The sequence below is a fragment of the Osmerus mordax genome, chromosome 1 (assembly GCF_038355195.1).
Source record: "Osmerus mordax isolate fOsmMor3 chromosome 1, fOsmMor3.pri, whole genome shotgun sequence".
NCBI lineage: Eukaryota > Metazoa > Chordata > Actinopteri > Osmeriformes > Osmeridae > Osmerus > Osmerus mordax.
In genome coordinates, this window is record NC_090050.1 from 13,161,561 (window position 1) to 13,182,882 (window position 21,322).

The following is a 21,322-nucleotide window of genomic DNA, read 5'->3' on the forward strand; positions in this document are numbered from 1 at the left end:
AGAGGCCTGTTGTTATCGCCCCTGTCGTCTAGTCCCCGTGTTTCTGGCGTTTCGTACGTGAGGGAAATCATCGCAGGTGTATGATGAACGGGTAATAGATTGGCAAAAGAAATGACTCAACGTGAAAGCTGTCGGCAGACTTCTCTCTCCGTCTGTAGCTCTGCTCCTCACATCTCCACCTGTAGCTCTGCTCCTCACATCTCCGCCTGCCTCCATTCATCTTTAATGTGTTTGCTTTGCCGGATACATTTCTCCAGATCAATCAACATCACTCACGAAGTCGGGAGCCCCATGTGGTTGAGTTAAACTCCAGTATCACATTTCTAGATGATAAAGAGACAACGGCATGGTGGCCAAGTGGTAAGGCGTCGGTCTCGTAAACCGAAGATCATGGGTTCAAACCCCATCCGTGCCTTTATGCTAATACTGGACGTGTTAGGGGGGGCCTTTGTTATGAGTTACCCTACCACATTGGTTTAGGTATATATGTCTTGTGTTAACATGTGTTAGCTTTCAAAAAGTGTAACTGAAACGTTATACTTAATGACCTTCTGTTAACAAAGTTTTCGGTAACACTTTATAATAAGTCAACGCTTTTTGGCATTTACAAAGTACAATACATTATTAAATAGTTAATAATCTTATTATTAAACACTATGTTGATCATTAATAAACACTTAAATATTATGGATTTTATTCATAATACAATTCATAAGGTGTTTGATAACTGCATTATCATACTTTATAGACAGCTTGTTAATATAGTTGCAAACCAGTAGTTTAAAAGGTGTTAGTGGTACATGAGCTGCTACAGAAAGCATTAGCAAATGGTGAACAAACCATTTACATTACCTTTACAAAGCATGAGTAAATAACTAACATCATATTTACTTATGTCTTTAGTTAATGTACGCCAAGTCGAATACATATGTACACTAATACTTAGCAGATATCTTAACAACTATTTTATAAAGACTTACTAATGATGCAACTTCTGATTAGTAATGCAAGTTATAAAGCATTTACTAACTGTTAGTTAAGGCTTTTGCGTGACCTAATCTAAAGTGTGAACTATCTATGCCTTATTAAACATTTATAAGTTATTTATCAATGTATTCTTGTCCATTCTCGAACCTCACATTCACAAGGCTGAACATACGTTTCTCAAAAGGAAACAGACACAACACAATGTGATACACAAGATTACTATTTTATTGAAGTAATGACAGGCATGTGTCTTACTAACTAATTAGCTCTACTAATCGATACGTTAAAACCTCAGTTTGATATTTCCCGGCATGACCGAACGGTCGAGGTTAGTAAGTTGTTTATTATATGCATTTTTAACTCTTTTCATTTAAAACATGTCGTTTTGTTCAGCTCTACTCAAGTCTTCTCACGGTGTGTTTCAGGTGTTAGCACCTACTGTAGCAACCAATCTGAAATCTGAGCAACCAAACCTAGCAATCTGCCTAGCGCTTGTCGTTTATCTCTCTGTGTTCACACTTTTCTGCTCTCTTAGAAAGTTAAGAATTTCCTCGTCGCTGTTGATGTCTTCATTGTCATCTGGATCTCGCTCATTTTGAAGATGACATCAGGGCAATAAGAATACGTATCAGCCGCGTATTCAAAGACTATGAATACACGGCTGGCATGACTACCCATTAGCCAATCAGAACGCTCGTACTGTTGTTGCAATTGAACCAATATGCTGTTCTTATTGGTCCAGAAGACGTTCTCAAAAGAGTTGTTGATATGTTGCCTTGGGGATGTAGTGACGTCACCAGTACAAGTGCAGCTGATTGCTCTGACAAGATGGCGTCTGCTCCAGATTCGCCGTGTTTGATTTGGGCTCTTCCCACGTATTGTTGTAGTAACGCTATATAAGAAACCAAATGTTTACTCTTCGACAGGTCAAATGTCTGCTTTCAAAGGCGTTCGCTGACCTGTCGAGGAGTAGCTACACATTTGCTGTTTATTACAGCCATTTTTGGAAAATAAAATACAGCTTTGGGTAACCAACTTTTATACCAATTCTACTGTATTGCTTCTTAATGGAAATAAAATACTATTTTATTACCCAGGTAAATAAATTAACAGCTATTTCTTCTAAAAAACACAACATCTATAGGCCTATAGTCTGTCTATAAATGCTTAATAAGGCATAGATAGTTCACACTTTAGATTAGGTCACGCAAAAGCCTTAACTAACAGTTAGTAAATGCTTTATAACTTGCATTACTAATCAGAAGTTGCATCATTAGTAAGTCTTTATAAAATAGTTGTTAAGATATTTGCAAAGCATAGTGTACATCCTGTATTCAACTTGGCATACATTAATTAAAGACATAAGTAAATATGTTGTTAGTTATTTACTCATGCTTTATAAAAGTAATGTAAATGGTTTGTTCACCATTTGCTAATGCTTTCTATACCAGCTCATGTACCATTAACACCTTTTAAACTACTGTTTTGCAACTATATTAACAAGCTGTCTATAAAGTATGATAATGCAGTTATCAAACACCTTATGAATTGTATTATGAATAAAATACTTTTTTTTTAAAGTGTTTATTAATGATCAACATAGTGTTTAATAATAAGCTTATTAACTATTTAATAATGTATTGTTAATGTTTCAAAATGTTTTATAAAGGATTAACTAACTATTAGTTAACACTTTGTAAATGCCAAAAAGCATTGACTTATTATAAAGTGTTACCAATTTTTATTTCAAACTGAGACGTTTCAAACATCAATCTGATGACTAGCTGGTTGATTAAACAAAACAGATGATTTAACCTACAACATGGTAGGCCTCCAAATCGTATCTTATGTTCTAAGATAACGTTTACATTTTAATGGACTGACTTTTTTCCGTTGAAACTGTCCAGTCAGAGTTGAACACAGTCTAGTCCGAGACAAGGTGAGTCTCGCCTTACCCCGCAACCTGACCTACCCTTCCTCCCCCCCATCTCTCTCTGGGAAACTGGGCCATTATTCATTGAAGCCTTCCTCTCAGTCTCAAATTACTTCCTTCACAATCCTTAGAGTTTCCTGTCTTGATTTCCAAGTCACAGTGGGTAACAGAGTCCCACTCGAGGGCAGGCTTAGATGGCTCCTCAGAATCAAGATTAACGACTTAATCACCTGTGGGAGTGAGACAGACCTGTGGAAAAAGACTCGCCTCACGGTCATGTGATATGACTGACTTAAAAAAAAAAAAATGATTGGATGGATGGGGATGTGTGTGTAATGCAGTGTTTGGTTTTCTAAGTGGGATAGATAAGTAGTCGTTCCAGACTGATATCTTGGCCCTCTGAAAGACTATTAATGTCATGGCGGAGAATGGGTCACTGCTGAAGTGGAAGATTAACGTTGTAATAATAATGTACCGGATTCATTGAGCAGATGTACAAAGGAGATTTGAATCAGCAACCTCTTGATCTGGGGTCAAGTGCCCTAACCACTGGGCTATACCCTCTCCAGAAGATGGACTGAGATAGCCCTATACCTGGTGAGACTCCTCTGAACATCCCAACAGAGGGAGGGAGGTTAGAAACAGCGGCCAGCTCAATCAATGCAGAGTTAAAAAGGAGAGAGATCTTTTTTTTCTATATGCCAGGTCCAGTTAGTTGTCAAGGGAGAAGTACGAGAGAGAGAGAAATAGAGAAAGAGACGGAGAGGGAGAGAGAAACAGAGAGAGTGGGAGTCAGTTGGCTGAGCGGTGAGGGAGTCGGGCTAGTAATCCGAAGGTTGCCAGTTCGATTCCCGGTCATGCCAACTGACGTTGTGTCCTTGGGCAAGGCACTTCACCCTACTTGCCTCGGGGGAATGTCCCTGTACTTACTGTAAGTCGCTCTGGATAAGAGCGTCTGCTAAATGACTAAATGTAAATGGAGAGAGAGAGAGAGAGAGAGAGAGAGAGAGAGAGAGAGAGAGAGAGAGAGAGATAGATAGAACGAGGGGCTAGACAAGCAGAGTTTTGGGCCCTGCTTCACCACACCTCTTCCCTCTCTCCCTCTCTCCCTCTCTCCCTCCCTATTCCCGCCTCGCCTTCCAACATCCCAGGCCTCCAGCTGTGTAGCCATGACAACCAAATGAGGTAAATGGTTTGCAGGAGAATCCCTATCGCCGCCCCCCGTAAAGCAGCAGGGTCTGTTTTCTTTATTGGCTGGCTCAGTGAATGCAGCACGCCTTTCTCTGTCTGGATTTACCTAATTGGACTGATGGGCTTTCCACAACATACCGTCCTCTTCCTCCTGCTCCTCCTCTTCTTCCTCTACTCTCCTTCCTCGTCCTCCTACTGCTTCTTGCTTCCTCTTGTCTCCCTCCTCTCCCTGGTCCTCTTCCTCCCATTGTCTTCCTCCTTCACTTTATCTTTCTCACCCTGCACTTCCTCAACCTCATTCTCTTCCTCCTCCATCTCTTCCCCCTCCTCCCCCTCCTCCTCCCCCCCCCCCCTCCTCCCCCCTCCTTCTTGTCCCACAGGACAGGATGTGGAAAACACCGAGGTGCGTGTGAAAGCACGTGTGGAGACTTGATTCACAGTCCCCAAGAGAGGGACAAGAGCGCAGGCGGCCGCCAAGCTCCTGCATCCCCTCACGTGAAGCATGCCGCGTGCAGCGTGGCACACTTGGCTCTAGCCTGCTGTCATTTATGTGTGGAATCGCCTGAGCTGTGGGGAAAATCGACTCTCATTCTGAAGGTGAAACAGACCAAATCAAATGTGAACATTCACGTGAACAAATGATTTCATCATTTCCCCGTTGCATGTTTTTCACGTTTATTGTCGGATACGTCCCATTATTGAGCAGTTTAATGCGTTTGAATTGGGAGTCAGGTGGCTGAGCGGTGAGGGAACCGGGCTAGTAATCCGAAGGTTGCCAGTTCGATTCCCGGTCATGCAAACTGACGTTGTGTCCTTGGGCAAGGCACTTCACCCTACTTGTCTCGGGGGAATGTCCCTGTACTTACTGTAAGTTGCTCTGGATAAGAGTGTCTGCTAAATGACTAAATGTAAATTCCAATGGCATGGATGTATCTTTAAGGTTTTTGTGTGGACTGGCTGATGTAGATTGGAATGGGAGAGCTTCATGTTTGTCGAGTCATTTCTTTCACTGTTTATCACTCTGGCCAAAAATAGAGCAACATTTGCATACCTGCTGTGAGACAACCCTGTTTTGTCACGCTAGATACTAACCTGGGGTCTTACTAGAGAAGATAACAGCTGGGAACAGCTGAAAACATAGAGCTGCTGTTATCTACAGCAATTTCATGAAGAGTCAGGGCAGTTACATGTGGGGCTGGGTGTGCGCATGTGTGTGTCCCGGAGAAGAGAGATAGAAAGTATGTGTGTGTCCTGAAGAAGACAGTGTGCCTCAGAGAAACAAGACAGAGTGTGTGTGTCTTAGAGAAGCAAGAGAGAGTGTGTGTTTGTCTTAGAGAAGTGAGAAAGAGACTGTGTGTCCTAAAGATGAAAGTGAGAAAAGAGAAAAATAGTGTGTGTCTTAGAGGAGATAGTGTGTGTGTGTGTGTGTATGTCCTAGAGAGAGTGTGTGTGTCCCAGAGAAAAGAGAACAATTGTGCGTGTGTGTGTGTCGTAGAGGAGAGAGAATGTGTGTGTATGTCCTAGAGAAGATAGTGAGAGTGTGTATGTGTTCGAGAGAAGAGAAAGAGAGTGTGATTTCATGTGATTTCACGTGTGATTTTCATCAACGTGAGTTTCCAGCAGCTGACTCCAGTGCAGCTATTCTGTCTCCACCCTCATCCTCCTTCAGACCAGTAAGGAGACGCACGTCCACGCTATTTTTGGACTTTGCTAGATGCAGTGATGTAAACTGCAGGATCCAAATGTGACAACAGCACTTTGTAACAGTGGTTCTCAAAGAATACACCATGACCCCCGGATAAAGAAGGAACTATTTCTTTGTTATGTGTGTATGTGCAGGGGGGGGGGGGGGGGGGGGTTGAAATGTGTTTTACACCAGCAAAGGGGGACTGACTGATATAAACCATTTGTAGATTATGTCTGTGTATGTGTGTGTGTACATGCATGCCTGTGTGTGTGTGTATGTCTGTGTATGTTGTTACATCACGTGGGGGAAAACAAGACAGATATGAAGCAATCACTTTCAAAAGAGAGTTTTATACTAAACATTGACAAACACATATGGTACACTATTTGCCTGACAGTGTCGTGCTGTTGGGATTTACTCTGCAGGTATTGTAAGATCATCGACAGAGAGAGAGAGACAGAGAGACAGAAGGAGACAGAGAGAGAGAGAGGGGATAGAGGGAGAGATAGATGGAAATAGAGAGAGAAAGAGAGAGAGGCAACAGCAGTGAGAATTTCAACCGTTTGTCGTGATTAGGAAGCACACATATCAGGATAAGCCTAGAGGATTAGTAAAATTACATTATGTTAGACTTGCAGGAATCATTCACAATATATTTTCCAGGTGCATGTGACCTACCCAGAAAATCACTTTGCATGATATATATATACGTAAATACAGAAAGAATCTATTCCATAACCTTTAATAGAAAAATATACTTATGAATCTGAAAAGCAGTATTATAAATTAAAGTTACGTGCTCCTATGTTCTTTAGTAAATAACAAATCATGTTATATCTAATAAACACAATAATTGACATGCCAGCTAAGGATCAAAGCTAACTTAATCTTATGTAATGCAAATACACTGTAACTACATAGTAGTTGGAAATAATCTATCTATACAAATTGTATTTCTATCATAAACCACCCAGAAGAATATGTGGTCAAAACAAATGAATAATTGTTGAATTGTAAGACATAGGCTGTTTGGTATATGTATACGCTACTCTGTAAGGGAATGAAAACTTTGGAACCTGCCATCACTGTTACCATAACAAAGTGGATTGTCTCTATGGAAACCTTTTCACAAGTGTGTGATGAGTGTCAGGATTGAAAGATGAGTTATCTATATAACACATAGATATGGCCCTCCCACAAAGTTCTCACTATTCATCTAGTTGTGTTTTAATTTTATGTAGATGCAATACTTTGCTACAGCACAGTGTTTTGAAACTGAACACAGGCAATAATGTCTATTAGCATAGATCTCAGTAAGAGATCAAATCTGTTTGTGGCGTAAAGCTGTAATGTTGAATTGCCGGTATAGCATCTGCCTTGTAAAATATCTAATACTTTTTGAGCAAACGCCCACTTTTTTGCACTGTTTACACTCATAGATAAATAATAAGGCCACATAGTTTTCTTCAAACACTAAACACATCACTGGAAACGCATTACATTACTTTAGTTGTGGTGTAGCAAAACAAGATGCCTGAACAAAATTGTTAGGATCGCATGGACGTATTTTCTCTCCACTGCAAAATACAACAGTCAAGTTTACCTCCCATTCGCATGGCTTTTTTTTGTCTCCTCTGCTTTTTGCATTCAAAAGCTTCTCCAATCCTGAATTATTCATGTCTTTCTAGAACATGGATGAGCAGCACAATAACAGAGAGAGAGAGAGAGAGAGAAAAAAAAAGATGAAAGCCTGAATTGAACGACAGATGGTTAAGTATACCTTTTGGATGCCGAGAGCTTGGCGACGGCTAATACAACGTCTTCAAAACGGGCTGAGGATTTGCTAAGAACTTTACTGTAGACTTTTAGATTTGGTTTCCCTCCAGAAACAGGGATACATATGCTTGGACTTCCTGGGTGTGAAGCATCCTGGTTGTAGAGTCAATAAAAATCTGGAAGGCTACGCGTTCTTCCAACACTTTCCCTTCACACGAAGCCTTCCAACTCTTTATTGACTCTACAACCAGGATGCTTTTTTCTCATCAAAGCTCTCATGGCATGAATGATCATCTTAATACTGATACTTAACTGCCCATGAAACAGACACTTACATGCCATCCATATTTCATATGCCTCAGGGCAAGACAAATAAATATAGTTTGAATATCTTGTGGCCATTGCTTTTTATTAGGATTCATGCAAAGTGAGAAGGTAACAAAGGCTCTCAGTAGAAGAGCTGTGTTGCTACTTTGTACAAATTTCCAAAACACTAGAAACAAAATGGTGGGTTTCTAAGTGGAGGAATCGGTTCATAAACTCAGCTGGTTGATGGCCTGTGTCAATCCTTGATGAAAACTTAGACGTCAGTGTTTGGAAGCAAACTGTGATCCACACCATGAAGACTGTCAAAGGGATTTTACATTTACATCAAGTAATTGTGTTTGACTATACTGCAGCCACTTGCTACAGGATTAGCTCTATCATGTTATACACAATGAAATACCCACATTTATAATGCCCTCTCATCTACTCTTTACCTTTGGCAGATACAGGCAGCATCATAGTTCCACCATTGAATTTGGGCATGCCCAAAATCAGATGTATAATGTTCACCATTTTATAAAGTGCATAATTTGACACATTGATTCTAAGGAGTAGTATGTGCAATGCCCGCACCTCATTTACAATAATTGAAAGAAATATCGTGTGATATATTGTTTTCTTTTTGTTTACACAATTCACAATTCTTCTCAATCTAAGCAACATATATCCTTTGGAAGATGTATATATTTGTCAACCAACTAAATATTATTGAATCATGATCCACATTTGTGAATACATGATTGTGTCTCAAAAAATAAATAAAAATAAAATAAAACATGGGTAGACACACAGAGGAGTCTAACTGCATATGATAGATACGTGACACATTTGAACTCAGCACATCCATCTTACCAAGACCTTTTCTCTGTCTCAACCAAGCATCCCACGAGAGCAATACAGTCCTCTACTATTTGCTGGTGAAGCAGTGAGGCATGATGCTAACTTGTGCTGCACAGTCCAGGACTAGACTAATAATGCTGAAGACTTCCTTCAGAAGGCAGGAAAGGCCATACAGTTGTGTAGATAGCTGGCAGTCTAGATGCTGAGGACCTTGTTCACAATGACATCCTTCTACACAAACCAAACCACTATCCTGTACCACAGTGGATCTGAGGTTACAGGGCAACACCACAGAATTATGTCATAATCCCCACTGCCTGGGATGCTAATACTTAGTTCTAAGATTCTCCAGCTGTCCCACAGTAACACTTGTTAAAAAGAAATCTGTCTCGAAGCACAATAACGTCCAGAACAGCCCCCTCCACCAGAACACCTTCCATGATGAACCACCGGGGGTTCACAGCGGTGCTACACCTGTCAATCAAACAGCCCGTCTCACTGTCAGCTCTCCTGATTGGTTCCTCAGCCAGACAGACCAGTTGCCAGCACCGCTGATGGTCACAGCTTGTCAGGCGTTCCGTCCGTCCGTCCGTCTCACTCCTCGCTCTCCTCCTCGTCGCCCTTCTTGGTGCCTTTGCTCCAGCGCTGGAAGCAGTGGACGGTGGATGCCAGGAAAAAGCTGGTCATGATGGCCACCACCGACACCGAGATGCCGGAGAAGATGATGATCAGGAGGTCGGTCAGGGTGAGGGTGACCTGGCACTCCCGGAAGCTGTCCGTGGAGAGCTGCGTGAGGGCGACCCGTCTGCCATCCATGGGCAGGGAACACTCCATACCCTCCACACCTGCGGGGGGCGATAGCCATGTTAAAATCCCATTGCAAAACACAAAGATGAAGGGAAGAAATGGTGTTGGATTAATTATAAACGCACAGGAGGTGTATAATTGTGTGTCTTGTATCCGTGTTGTGGTGGGACTTTTAAAAAGGAATGTCATCAGAGAATCTCCATGTCCTTTGAAATATGTGGCAGACTATTTAACAGAAAGGAACTTGAGGATGGAAATCACTCTTTCCCGAGGTGACCGCTGCATCCAAATAAAATGGACAGACAGTTTTATAAGACTCTGACTCATCCTTGACTCTCCTTTATTATTTAATGGAGGTGCTGGATTTGTTTCAGATTGTGCAAATTATCATTCTTGAGGGCAAATAGAAGTCAGTTTGTCTAATGTGACACCTACAATCTACATTATTTACAACATTGTCCAAGACAGGGAACACCTTGACTGCAAAGGTTTTGCCAGACAAAGTGACTTTGAGGTCATTTCCGACTCCGACAGCATCCCAACGCAAACACAAAGCACACGGCTACCATGTCCTTTTCCATGAAGTCATTAGTTCTGAGTCGCCACAATTACATCAACTGTGGATCTTTGCCAAGAAGGTCCAATTTGTCAGCTCCAAGTAAATATTTTAAGTACTGTTGGCATGGCCTCTTCTGTGGGTTGACATTACAACAGAGTGCTGGCAGAGTGACAGAGGGAACTGGTTCGATTCAGTATTACACAAATGCATATGAAGTACACTCAACACAGTTTCAAAGAGGTTTTCAGCTGTGGAACAGGTGGCTTGTACGGTTTTGGACCTATGATTTGGCAAATCAACACCTTTTTTGCGCATGTGTAACAAGGCAAGCGTTGCTATCTCAAGAGGTTAATGACCGCTGTAAAAAGGAAAGGATGTCTCTACGAGATTCATTTGAATGAGCTTACAGTCACACTATAATATTACAGTTTATAGTCAGTGTTGTAGGATGGGAAATATTGTAATATTGTAACACAGTGCTAAATGTTATTCTAACTAATTTGAAAAAACCCAGCACACAATCGAACATATGCAGTCAATGCATGAATATGTTGTTTTTTCCACAGATACTAGCCTACTAACAGATGTCTCTAGAGGAATGAATTAGTGAACCCAAGGATTAGAAACAACCAAATTTATGAGCAGTCCAAATGAGTGAGTTAATTATTTTAATTACATTTACATTTAGTAGACGCTCTTATCCAGAGCGACTTACAGTAAGTACAGGGACATTCCCCCAAGGCAAGTAGGGAGAAGTGCCTTGCCCAAGGACACAACGTCAGTTGGCATGACCGGGAACCGAACTGGCAACCTTCGGATTACTAGCCCGATTCCCTCACCGCTCAGCCACCTGACTTTTTGAGTTGAGTCACCAAGCTCTTGAGGTGAACTTGACACTCTTGCTGACCCCAAACATGGACTCATACAAATAAGTCATCAAACTTATTTGATGATATATATATATATATATATAGTTACGTAGATTTTGATTAAGAATCAAAATTCTGCTGATTTAAAACTTCTACCCTCCAGGGGTAGAAGTTTGGGCCCAGTTGTGGCCACCTTGATCCCACTTGTCAACCAAAATTATTTTTAAAAGCAATTGTGCTGGAATGAAAACCTACAAATGGTAAATGAGCGCCACTCAAAGGGCTTTACATAGTTTCCCTCTCATTCACACAGCAGTAGAGCTTCCATTCAAGGCCCATTGGGATCAACTTCGGGTTCAGAGCCTTACTCAAGCACAGGTCAGCACACGGACTGAGGAGTCGGGGATCGAACTGTCAACCTTGTGTTTAGCGGACGACCCTCTCTACCACCTGATCCACAGCCGGCGTTACAACACAGTGACTCTACAGGAACAGGGCTGAGTGAGCTCGGTCTATTCTGTGGAAGCATCAGCGTGCAGGGAGGTGTCAGAGTGTACAGGTATTTGATTCTGTAATATGCTGTGGGCACCTGGGAGGCAAACCACATGTACGGTGAGTAAATTGACTACACAGAGAGGGAGGAAGAAGCTCGACTCATCGATGTCAATGTTAACTCACTGGTGGGCAGACACACTGTCGAAAGGGCGTAGGAGGATACTTTCCATAGATGCATGCCAAAGTTTGTGCACTTTGCCGCACACTCTCTCTCTCTCTCACACACACACACACACACACACTGTAGGCACATACATATACACACAAATGATCACTTATAATCACTATATTTGGTTAATAAAGCATGCCAGGCATCTAAAATTTTGCTCCGGTGTGAATCCTGTAACCCTTTTTACTGTATAAGCTGTGCAGTACTGCGCATCCATTTACTGTGGCTTCATTCCCCACGTGAAAACCTCCTAGGACTGTCTTACATAATCAGGCATATGGTTTCCAAACTGCACATTTCGAAGTTGCATCCCCCCCAAAAGAAACATACGAATGTACTGCATGACAACTTCAATAAGGTTCGGGAAATCATCCTCTTTGTAAATCTGCTAAGCCTCAGTACAAAAGGCTCAGAGACTTTCTAAAAGGATGTCCTGACTTTGTTCTGCTCTGTGTGTTTCATGGAGTGATGCAACATATTTTGTGACATCTTTCCGTGGGGTTGCATGAACAGATAAAAGCGCAGATTTATTAAAATCTGAAACTCAGTTGTGGGATTATCACTAAATTGAAATTATTTCACGTAGGATTGTGGGATAGCGATTCCATCATATTTATCCCTATAACAGTGGTAGAACATTTATATTCCACTCGATATTACGTGCACTCATTGTATGGCAAACTCATCTCCTGAAGCTTACACCACAGACAAGGGTCTGTCTCCCTCCATGTATTCACTCCCTGGCTCTCCCTCTCCATCCATCCTTCACCCCGTTTTCTCTCTTCCTCTCTCCCACCTTTCCGTCCTCTCGCTGGGCTTGATTAATGAGAACTGAGGCCCAACTTGTCTGCTTAACATATGGCTTCTGCTCTGGAGTCAGTGTGTGAAGCTCCCTTAGGATCCAGGACAGCCCTAGATATCTCAAGCACTAAAGAAATCCACTCTGGAGGTGACGGTGGATATTTTAACCACTTTACCGCATTATTCTAAAATGAAAAGGAGTGAAAAGGAGTGACAAAAATACAGACAATCACCGACTTCAAACAGAGCACCAGTACTGCACGAAGTGGAGACACGGTATAAGTATCCAAAAAGTATACAATATAAACAAAGAGATTGGAAGTGATTGTCGTCTGGGTTGAACAGCCTCAGGTTTGCAGCCAGCTCCTGTGGGCGCCAGCTCCTGTGCCTCCCAGAGGAGTCAACTTGGGCGGAAACATGTTATGCAAAGCCCCTCGCGTTGCGTAACACTGTCGAAACAGGAGCGGGCCACTTCCTAAAGCACTGTCTGTGTGCGGGAGGCAAACTGCCAAACGTAAAACGGTGCTGGTGTGGATGTGTGGAGATGGAGGAGTGCTGAAACCTTGTCTGGAATGACCCTCAACCTGTCAGGATCTGGAGGATGTGTGGGATCATGTGACCAAGTGTCCACTATGACAATAGGTCATATTACCTTCCATATAGACCACAGAACCGGGCCACATTACCTCCCATACAGACCACGGTATTGTGCTATACAATTCCCTATACATGCAGACTACAGTATTGAGCTGTATGACCAGCCATAGACTACAGTATTGAGCTGTATGACCAGCCATAGACTACAGTATTGAGCTGTATGACCAGCCATAGACTACAGTATTGAGCTGTATGACCAGCCATAGACTACAGTATTGAGCAGAATGAACACCTTTAAGGACCCCTCCATGATGTTTCTGAGAAGACGTGTTCCAGTGTGGGCCCTGGCCCTAGCCCTGGGCCCTAGCCTCAGCCCCTTGGTCCTGGGTCTGGGTCCCCAGGTACCTGGGTCCCTGGTTCTAGGTCCCGAGCTGTGCTCCTGGTTCTGATTCTACCAGGCCCCGGGGTCAGTTCCAGTGTCACCTAAGGCAGACAGGTGATGGATTACAGCCAGGATTACAAGTGTCCCGGGAGATAGGCTGTCAGTCAGTAACCCGCTCCCTGTCGCCTGTTGATTGATCCACCGGACTGTGGCAGGCTGATATCGGAGGCCCGTCTCCTTTTGCCACGGCAACGCCTGTCCACATTGATCTGCCTGCAGATAGCAGTGAGAGCATCTACACCACGCGCCTGTCTTGGCAGGAAGGAACAGCGTCTTTGTTGCAGTTGGATCCCCCTGAAGTGTGTATTTACAAACGAGAGCGGCGATATCCAGTGTGTTCTATCCTGTGGGTGAGAGGGACTAAGTAAACAGCCTTGGCATCCGGGCAGTGTATGAGAGAAGAAGTCTTCCGTTACTGAGGCCAGACAGATCTGAATTCATAGAGCAGACAGAGAGAGATCATTATCACACAGGGGAGGTTGAGAGGAGGACTGGAGTATTAACCTTGGGGGAATATGATTATGGATTCAGAGAGACAAAGAGAGAAAGAGAGGAAGAGAGATCGAGAGAGAGAGGGACAGGCAGACAGACAGAGAGAGCGGGGAGTGCAAGCGGATAAGAGAGGAGGCAGAATGTGTGGATGGCCAAAGTGACAAGCCTCTGTGTGACAGTGAGGTCAAGGGTGACCGACTCAAATCAGGAGGGTTTTCCTTCTTCTGCACGAGGACTAGCCAGCCTCACAGTCTTTCAGCAATTCTCTCAGCACACACAGACTTAGACCGGCTCATCAAAACACACATCAACACACACACACTCACAAGCACGCGTACACACATCCGAAATAACGCTATCCGTCGGTAATAACTGTCAAACGCACACTGAGCGATTTCCCTGTTTTGTTGTAGGAACAGTATCTATCTAGTGTGTGTCTCCAGAATAGACCATGTGATGCCTCAGAAACCAACAGAAATAAACAGACTTGTCTCCTCACAATGTCATTGTTGTCATCCTTCATGTTGCGGTTCAGACGTTTCCACCGCCATTCCATTCTCCACCAGTCCCTCACTTTTTCAACTTTAAATAAACATCAAATGAGGCCAACGTAAAGCTGGCTCCACTCCCATGTAATTGAAATAGAGGTGTCTCTCATCCTGTCCTTGCGGTAGGCAGAGATAGGCCTTTTTGCTCTATGTAGGCCAGCAATGCAGCCGCATCATATTTTGGAGCAGCGTGATGTCTCAGCGTAACAGAGCTGTGGGGAGCAACCTGATAGGGTGGGACGGGAACATCACACCCTGACCCAGTCACCTGACCTGAAGCTTTGTGGCAGAGCGTTAATAACAGTTCCATTTCGGTCCAATGACACGCTCTCCGTTTTCCCGACCCTGACCGGACCCCTTCCCCACACTGTCCTGATCTCTGTCTCTGTCTCTATCCTGTACTGCTCTATCCTGCTCTTTCCCATCCTATCCTATCCTGCCCTACCCTGTCCTGAACTACCCTCCCCTAACCCACCCTACTCTACCCTCCCTAACCTATCCTACCCTAACCCTCTCTACCCTAAGCTACCCTGGCCTGTAGTTCTGTCTCTGGTTACCCAGACCGGTGTGCCAGTGGGACTGTGTCTCTCTAAATTATCCATGGCCTTTGTTCATCCTTAACCCAAGAGCACTGGAGACAGCAGTGGATTATGTTTACAATCATCTCTGCCCTGAATCATTTATTAGCATTTATCAACATTAGGAGCCGGCAGAGACGCAAAGCTAGACCCAACTGGATCCCTGAACAAGCCCAACATCAGTCAGACCAAACAGCTTGTGGAAGACAGTAAATAAATAAATAATAACAATACTACTACTACTAATAATAATGTGCCTTTCTTGCACTCAAATGGCTACGGTACAGAAAAAATTATTGTAAAATTTACAATCATAAAACATAATATATAATAATAAGAGCAGACGCAATTCAGTTGTAACAATTCAAAACCTTAAAATGACCCAGCGAAGGAGCATTTCTGATCGGAACAGGCAGTGAGGGTCATGGACACTAGCTTAGCCCTCAAGATCCTACTGAAAACCCATCTCAAAGTTACGAATCAGCCGTTGTTGTTCTATCAGTAGTTTCACTTTAGATGGGATGTGCTTATGTCAACATATCATGCCAGTACCAGAGAGCCAGAGTACTCCTCAGATTATATGGATTTGGGGTGTGTAAGCATGTAAACACAGGCGTGTGTTCAGGGGTCTGTTTAATCCATCAAATCCCAGGGTTTTGGATTACTAACCACCCACACAAACAGTCAGTCACTTCATCGGGCCGTCAGGAAGCACATGGTTCAGCGGTAATCAAAGTTACAAGTATCCAGTACTGTAGACTCAAATGAGAGATCGGATAGCGGAGAAGGATTTAAGCTCCATAGATTCGTTACTGCAACCGTCATGCGCCCCAAAAGTTGTAGAATGTAAGATGTAGTATGTAAGATATAGCATATAGTATGTAGTATGTACTGTGTAGCGTATAGTGTGTACGATCTAATATCCAGTGTATAGGATGTGGGATGTAACATGTAGGATATAGTATTAAGTGTGTAGGGTGTTATATGTCACCAGTAGTATTGTATGTAGTGTGTATAATATACTGTGTATTGTGTATGATCTATGATGCAGTGTGTGGCATATAGGATGTATGATGTACTATGTACCGTGTAGGATGTAGTATGTAAAGTGAAGGATGTAGTACATAGCATATAGCATGTTATGTGTATGATGTAGTCTGTAGCGTGTATGATTTAGCAGAATAGTTTGTAGGTTTTGGCATGTATGATGTGAAATGTTGTATGTACCATGTCTGTGATGTGATTGCTCTCTAAAGAGCATTGATAAATATTGCTCAGCTTAGTCAACCACGTCAACCACATTATCTAATGATCGCCCATCTGGCTCTGCATTACACACACACACACACCCACACACCCACACACACACACACACACACACACACACACACACACACACACACACACTGCACTGCACACACACACACACACACACACACACACACACACACACACACACACACACACACACACACACACACACACACACACACACACACACAGTCTCTCACATAAGCATAAGAACACACAAGCACACTCTGTCTCACAGACATACATGCACATAGGATAGATTAGACTGAAACCCTTTTCCTGTCAGGGTAGTTGCTCTTTACAGCAATAACAACTACATAAGGACTGTAGGTGTCACTGAAACATTCCTGACTCCACCCCCATCATGCAGAGTGTGTGTGCAATGTAGTGTGTGTGTGTTTGTGTGATTGTGCCACAGTGAGGATCTGCAGTCCTCTGTGACCCTGAGACAGTGATTTGCCACGTGCCTTGGGGAGTGCAGCCTGGGAGTTTTCCGTTTGTTGTTTGGCCACGCTGAAAATTGTATTTTCCTTAGGTACACACAGACTTATTATAACCTCATCTATATAAATTAGTGACACTGCTGCTTTACAACAAGCCAAGGACTTTCCGAAATACAGAATCAGCAGTGAGAGTGAGACGGATAGGGAGAAGTATCTGGAGGTGGAGAGAGAGAGAGAGACAGCGAGAGAAGGGCAGGGGAGGAAGGAGAGAGAGAGAGGGAGGAAGGAAGGGAGAGAAACAGAGACAGAGTGAAAGAGAGAAAGAAGAACAGTAAAGGAAAGAGAGAGCGAGAGAGAGAGAGAGGAAGGGAAAGAGACAGAAAGAGAGAGAGAGAGGGGTGGAGGGAGAGAGAGAGAGAGAGAGAGAGAGAGAGAGAGAGAGAGAGAGAGAGAGAGAGAGAGAGAGAGAGAGAGAGAGAGAGAGAGAGGGAGAGAGGAAAAGGAAGGAAGGGAGAGAGGCATAAAGAGAAAGACAGAGGGAGAGAGAACGGGAGATCCTCGATGCACACTACACTGGTGGCCAGCTCTCCCAGACCAGACAGACAAACCTGTCACTGATGCACTTCTAAGTGTTGTAGGTGAGGTGTACCTCCATGCTATCACAGCCAGAGAGGGCTCACACCGGACCCGGGGCGTCCTGTTGGCAGCTATATCTGCTGCTTGGCTGGGCCAGGCGGGCCCCTGATTGCTGCTGTTGATGGGTGCTTGGCCCACAGCTCTGGTATCATCTGTTACAGGCCGCGGCAGACAACAGCAAGGGGCCTGGTGATGAATGCAATTGCGGTCCCTTAGCCAACAAAATGAGACTAGCCTTGCCAGTTCACTTTCTTCAGTCTCTCAGGCACTGAACAAAACTTTATGCGCATTCTTTGAAAAACTGAAAAATAAGGGTTTTCTGCTGATGGTGTTCGTGGTGGGGTGTGTGTGTGGTGGCGGGGGGAGGGGGGGTATAGTTGCCAGCCAGAGCAGGGTACAGTGCAGTCTAAATATGAGGAACTCGTTTCTTTTGTTCGTTGTCAGCAGTTTGCAGCAGTGAGCGTCGTCACCAGAGTGGACGTTATTAAAGACACGTTCCAGGCAGGAGATCCACGGTGGACTTGGTCACATCTACAATTATAGACCTCTTAGATTAGTCTTAGAATGTCTCTCTCTGCCTTTCTTCTTCACTCTCTTTCCTCTCTTTCTTTCTCTCCTTACATGTCCCTGTTTCCCTTTCTATTACTCTCCTCGTTATCTCTCTCTCTCTCAATTTTCATCTCTCTGAGATAGCACACACTATGCATGCTGGCTGTTAATAATGGCTTCCCATAATAGCCTGTTTTAATCATTGCAGATTTACAGTAATTTGACCACAAACAACCTCCTCAAGTCCTCGCAATGGGCCTACATCTCTCACATCTTTATCTTTATTTTTAAACGAACATGATGCAACGATTGTGTTGCTCTGTGATTCAATTTAGCATATTTGACAGGAACAGCTGGTTTGCATCAGAACAGTACCGACTCCTTAAGGATGTATTGTTGTGGTTCAACCGTGATCCAGACCTAAAGGAAGCAATAATAAGACAATTCCAAGTTCAGAAAGACTGCATTCCATTGACCTATAGGGTAATGTCAGAGGACTGCAGCCTCTCAATCTCCCATAAGCTAAAAAAGCTCAGCTGTGGTCTACACTGGGGATGCATGTGACTCAGAGTTCAGAGAGGGAATAAGGGCATATTGCTCTCAGCATTCATGTACTACACCCAAGAACCAATGGGAGCTTGACGTTGGACAGGTCTGAACACCTGCTCTGTGCCCACTGAGTTGAACTCAAAACAACACCTCCCTCCACCGGGAGCATGTACTGCATTGCAAGTTAGCAGTGAGCCACAGTGCCTGATTCATTCCGAGTTGCCTTCAGGTGATTGCGAATGCAGCCTGCATCACTCTGGGATAGCCCTGAGGTGTCCTATGCGTTCTCAAGGACAACATTGATGAGAGACGGACCTCCAGCACAAAACACCCCCTCCCTCTTCCTGTCACGGTTTCTTTAATCACACCACGAAGGAACAGCAGTTAAAACCAGGGTGTGATGACTATAGTCTGAGAAGGATGAATTCGTAATGTGAGATGACCTGTCAAGTACTGTTTGCCATGATACAGTCTGTGTGGCAAGTAGTGGAGGTGATTTCCTGCTGTCTCGACTGGTGTCGTCGTTAGATTCTTCTTTGAGAGAGAGATGAATGGAAACGGATCGTCATGACATCCTAAGAATGAATCGTTTGTTTGCTGTTGGAAGCCCAGAATCACGGAACAATGACCAACATCTCCGTGCAAGCAGATTCTGCCCATGGAGGACCACTGTCGTGGGTGCACCGTCATCTCCCCAGCCTCTCCTTGTTTCACAGATGTGTCGGCTGAATGTCTCAGGAATGAGTATTGCTGAGACATGGTGGAAAGAGAGATGAGTGAGGGAGAGAGAGAAAGAGAGAGACAGAGAGAAAAGGTAGAGCCAAATAGAAAAGATAGGCGAAAAATGGAGAGAAACAGACAGAGAGAAGAGATAGAGACAAAGCTAGATAAAGAGAGAGAGAGTGAGAGACAAGTAGCCAAACCAGAGAGCAGTATAACTAGAGAGAAAGAGAGACAGAAAATGGCAGTGCTCACGCCAACACATCAGCCAACACTGTTACCTAACAAACTAGGCTGGAAAAACTGAATCAGAGCAGCGTAAAGCTGGCACAGGCTCCTGTCAGGAGAGGGCTCGGTGCTCGTGGAACGCTGCTCATGTCAACACAACTCCTAATTGATTCATTAAGTACAACAACATCTGACCCTCACCCAGAGGAGAGGAATCAGGGGTTAAGCATGGACAGAGCTAGCAGAGTTTCAGGCTTGGAAAACTCATATATCCTACCTAGGCAGGAGGCCTAGGTAGGGTATATGAGGGTAGGATACATTTTTCCTTGTCTGTTTTCATGACACCCCCTAACTCCACAGTGGATGAAGCAGCATTGTTTAGGTCTGCAGAGAGTGTGAGAGAGTGTGAGCACCCACTCCCCCCCCCCCCCCCCCCCCCCCCCCCCAGAAGGTATGCTTTCAGAAGCTCTCGCATTGTCTGTCATTACTCATAATCCCTCACGCTGTGGGCTGAGGGGGTGGGGGAGGGAGACGGAATTAGAACAGAGGAGGGGGGTTCCTCTCCTTATAGAGCTAATATAAATAGACCAGGGGCACGGCTCGGCGGAGGATTTGCGATGATAACACCGCCCCAGAGCTCCAATCCCATCTCCCGTCTTACTTTGTTTTTTTATTTATATATATATAGGTCAAGTAAAAGGTCAAACGAGACCACCTTTCTGATGTTTACAAACGATACGAGACACTTACCGTTGGGCAGCTTGTGGCTGTTCTCCATCAGCCACTCAAACAGGTTGGCAAAGTTGCAGTTGCACACCCAGGGGTTCCCCTCCAGTCTCACCACGCGCAGGGAGGGCAGCTGGCTCAGCGCCCCCACCTGCAGGCCCGACAGGGCGTTGCGCTCCAGCTCCAGCTCCCGGAGGGAGGTGAGCCCCAGGAACGCGTCCTCGTTGACCGTGCTCAGGTACGGGTTGTTCCCCAGACGCAGCTTGATCAGGCTCCGGGACTCTCCGAAGGTTCCCTGGGGGATCTCCGTCAGGTTGTTGCTGCCCAGGTCCAGGAACACCAGCCTGGACGAGGTGCTGAGCGTCCCTGGTTCGATGCGGGAGAGGGAGTTGTTGCGCAGGTCCAGGTAGACCAGGTCGCTGTACAGAACCAGGAAGTCGGAGGGGATGCGGGGGATCCAGTTGTCGGAGAGTAGGAGGCGGCGGACGTCCAGGGGGATCTGTTCGGGCAGACGGGTCAGCCCTCGGCCGCTGCAGTCCACGGTGTGCGGGTCGGGGCAGAGGCAGGTGGACGGGCAGTTTTCCCCCCGAGTCCAAACGAAGGAGCAGAACCAGAAGACCAGGAGCGACGGGGTCCAGCGGGCACATGGCAACATGGTCAAGAGGCTGAGGGGCGAGTGAGGACGTGGAGGCTAGGGGCGAGGGAGAGAGGGAAGGGCGGCGGGACGGGAGAGCGGGGGGCGCCGGGGGTCAGAGGGCGGGAGACGAGGAGAGGGGAGGGGGAGGGGGAGAGCGAGAGGGGGAGAGGGGGGATCAATCCTCGCGGAGGGGCATCCTGCGGTCGGCGGAGGCTGGAATTGGTGGGAGGGCTCGAGCATGGAGCGGAGAGAGGGCAGCGGCGGACGCTGGTTTTCCGGGAGATCGTGTAGCGTGCAGCCTGGGCAGAGTAGCAGACTGCTGGCTTTGAAGGAGCGAGGGGAGGGAGATAGCAAGCAGTGGGAGG

At 44.9% G+C, this 21,322-nt stretch overlaps 1 protein-coding gene and 1 non-coding gene across 2 annotated transcripts; one reads left to right on the plus strand and one right to left on the minus strand.

Moving 5' to 3' along the window:
* The first annotated feature begins 343 nt into the window (after positions 1 to 343).
* Positions 344 to 415, plus strand: trnat-cgu (transfer RNA threonine (anticodon CGU)). The gene has a single exon. It is a non-coding gene; the product is annotated as a tRNA-Thr (tRNA).
* An 8,920-nt stretch (positions 416 to 9,335) lies between these two features.
* lrrc38b (leucine rich repeat containing 38b) lies at positions 9,336 to 20,975 on the minus strand. The gene is made up of 2 exons (XM_067245308.1): positions 20,345 to 20,975; positions 9,336 to 9,586 (listed from the first exon to the last, which is right to left on the minus strand). The coding sequence occupies exons 1-2, from the start codon at positions 20,973 to 20,975 to the stop codon at positions 9,336 to 9,338; spliced, it is 882 nt and encodes a 293-aa protein (XP_067101409.1).
* Positions 20,976 to 21,322: the final 347 nt, after the last annotated feature.

Bases quoted from the DNA above. Each gene is read 5' to 3' on its own strand.
- lrrc38b (XM_067245308.1), bottom strand. From the start codon at position 20,975: ATGTTGCCATGTGCCCGCTGGACCCCGTCGCTCCTGGTCTTCTGGTTC. The intron at 9,587-20,344 runs GTAAGTGTCTCG...CGCCCCCCGCAG, and splicing joins CAGCCACAAGCTGCCCAACG to GTGTGGAGGGTATGGAGTGT.